The sequence below is a fragment of the Silene latifolia genome, chromosome 4, assembly GCF_048544455.1.
Source record: "Silene latifolia isolate original U9 population chromosome 4, ASM4854445v1, whole genome shotgun sequence".
NCBI lineage: Eukaryota > Viridiplantae > Streptophyta > Magnoliopsida > Caryophyllales > Caryophyllaceae > Silene > Silene latifolia.
The window spans coordinates 68,563,448-68,565,668 of record NC_133529.1 but is presented as its reverse complement, the minus strand read 5'-3'; the positions used below and the strand labels follow the sequence as shown (position 1 = coordinate 68,565,668).

Below are 2,221 nucleotides of genomic sequence, written 5' to 3'. Positions count from 1 at the left end.
GAGATTGAGGAAGCGCGAGCCCGTTGACTACAAGGTGCGCGAGGTGGAAAAGGAGAAAGAGAAACATCTGATTGAGGGAGAGGAAGAAGCCGGGTTTCGAGTTGTTCATCCTTCGAAGAAACCGAAGATCTCTCCTGTCGTGGACAAGGTGATTGATAAGAATGGGAAGTCTAGACCGCGAGAAATACCTTTGGTGATTAGGTCCGAAGTGGCGCAAGAGCGTCCGGCTCGAGGTCGTGACAAGAAGTATGATAAGAATGACAAGGGCAAAGGGAAAATGGAGGAATAACCCAAGTCTTTTTTATTATTTATTATTATTATTATTATTGTAATAAGAAGGTGGGGTTTTTGGAATCCTAGCCTATTTTTATATTTTTATTATTATTATGTAAAGTATTACTATTATTAGAAAATGAATGAAATAAAAGAGGTTAATTGGTTATGAAACCGTTGTGATTTTTTTTTTTTTTTTTGCAAAAGATTATCATTTCATTTCAAAGAAGAAAGAAATTACAAGTAATTTTTTGCAAGGATATCACACTAGATAATAGCCTAAGCCTAAACTTAAGCAAAGACATGCTCTAACAAATGAGCACCTACAAAGGATCAAACTAATCACTAAGCTGAGAAACAAATTTGGAAAATCTAGGATTCATATACAAACGGACTGCAACATTATACTTAATTCTATTCACCACTGTTTGAACTGTTCCTTCTTGATTTATAAAAATGCGCCTATTTCGCTCCATCCAAATACCATAAGTAGCAGCAGCTAGAGTAGTTCGAAACCAAGCTGCTACCCATCCATTCTGGGAACCATAACTCCATTGCATTAAATCAAGCAGGTCTAAATGACTGAGAGATAAATGTCACGCCATCAACCAATGCTTCCCGGATCGCTTGAGAAAATGGACAAATTTGAAAAACAAATGCTTGGTGAGTGTCCGTGGGATCTAGCTTACAAAGATCATGCAAATTGCTAACAATTTGGAAACCTCTATGCTGCAGATTATCGATTGTTGCCAACTTTCTTTGAGCAGCAAGAAGAGCAGTCACCCTATGACTAGGGACAAAGCTTTGATGAAAGAACACAGAAAACCAGTCCTCTTGCTGAGGAGCATCAAGCAAAAACTCATAAACTTTGCTGATAGTAAGCTTACCACCTGCAACCCAAGAGTCAAACAAACCCTCTGCAACTTGGGGAGATCCAGTTTTAGTGAGAAAGACATCCCTGGCAGCCAAAATTCCTTTGAAACTAGAGGAAAACTGATCTTTAGAAGTAAGAGACCAAATGGTATCAGTTTTCAGAACATACTTCTTATGCCAGTTAACCCACAGACTATTGGAACCATTAGAGAACTTTCAAATCCAGTTAAGCAACAAAGCTATATTCCAAACTTGCACATTTTTTATGTTAAAACCACCTTTATGCCACGGAGCACAAATAGTATTCCAACTTTTAAACTGCATCTTTCTTTCCCCATCCTTAATGCCCCAGAAAAAATTCCTACTTAAGTGATTGACCTGATGTAACACATTTTTAGGCAAGAGAACACTAGAACACCAAAAGTTCTCAATTCCAAAGATGACAGCATCCAAAAGTTGAGCCTTACCAGCATAAGTAAGAGACTTAGCTGACCAATGCTGCAACTTGGTCTGGATCTTAATAATCAAAGAATCATACATACTCACTGAATACCTGGAAGGACCAAGAGGCAACCCCAGATAACGAAAGGGAAAGCTTCCTTCGAAAAATCCAGAGAAGTCGAATGGCGCTCTAACCTCCTGAGCTACTCCACCAAAATAAATTTGAGTTTTATCCACATTAGCATGGAGACCAGAAATAGAAGCAAAGGAAGCTAAGGCATGCTGCACAGCCAACACTGATGGCACATCCCCACGAACAAACACCATTAAATCATCAGCAAAAATAAGATGGGTCAGACCCAGCTGACTACACTTTGGATGGTAAGAAACCAAAGGTTGAAGACAAAGAACTCTAAGAGATCTAGATAAGATTTCCATACTTAGCACAAAAAAGGTAAGGGGAAAGAGGATCCCCTTGCCTAAGGCCACCCTTGCCAGAAAAAAAACCAAAGAGACCTCCATTAATCTTCAAAGAGAACCAGGTCCCAGTGATACAACCAAGGATCCAGCTAATGAACTGCTTGGGAAACCCAAACTCCTGTAACATATTAGCAACAAAGCTCCATTGTAAAGA

At 39.2% G+C, this 2,221-nt stretch overlaps 1 protein-coding gene across 1 annotated transcript; it reads right to left on the bottom strand.

The window, feature by feature from the left end:
• Window positions 1–837: 837 nt before the first annotated feature.
• Window positions 838–1,914, bottom strand: LOC141651614 (uncharacterized). The gene is made up of 2 exons (XM_074459318.1): window positions 1,525–1,914; window positions 838–1,359 (listed from the first exon to the last, which is right to left on the bottom strand). Exons 1-2 carry the CDS (start codon window positions 1,912–1,914, stop codon window positions 838–840), a joined length of 912 nt encoding a protein of 303 aa, XP_074315419.1.
• Between the last annotated feature and the right edge of the window lie 307 nt (window positions 1,915–2,221).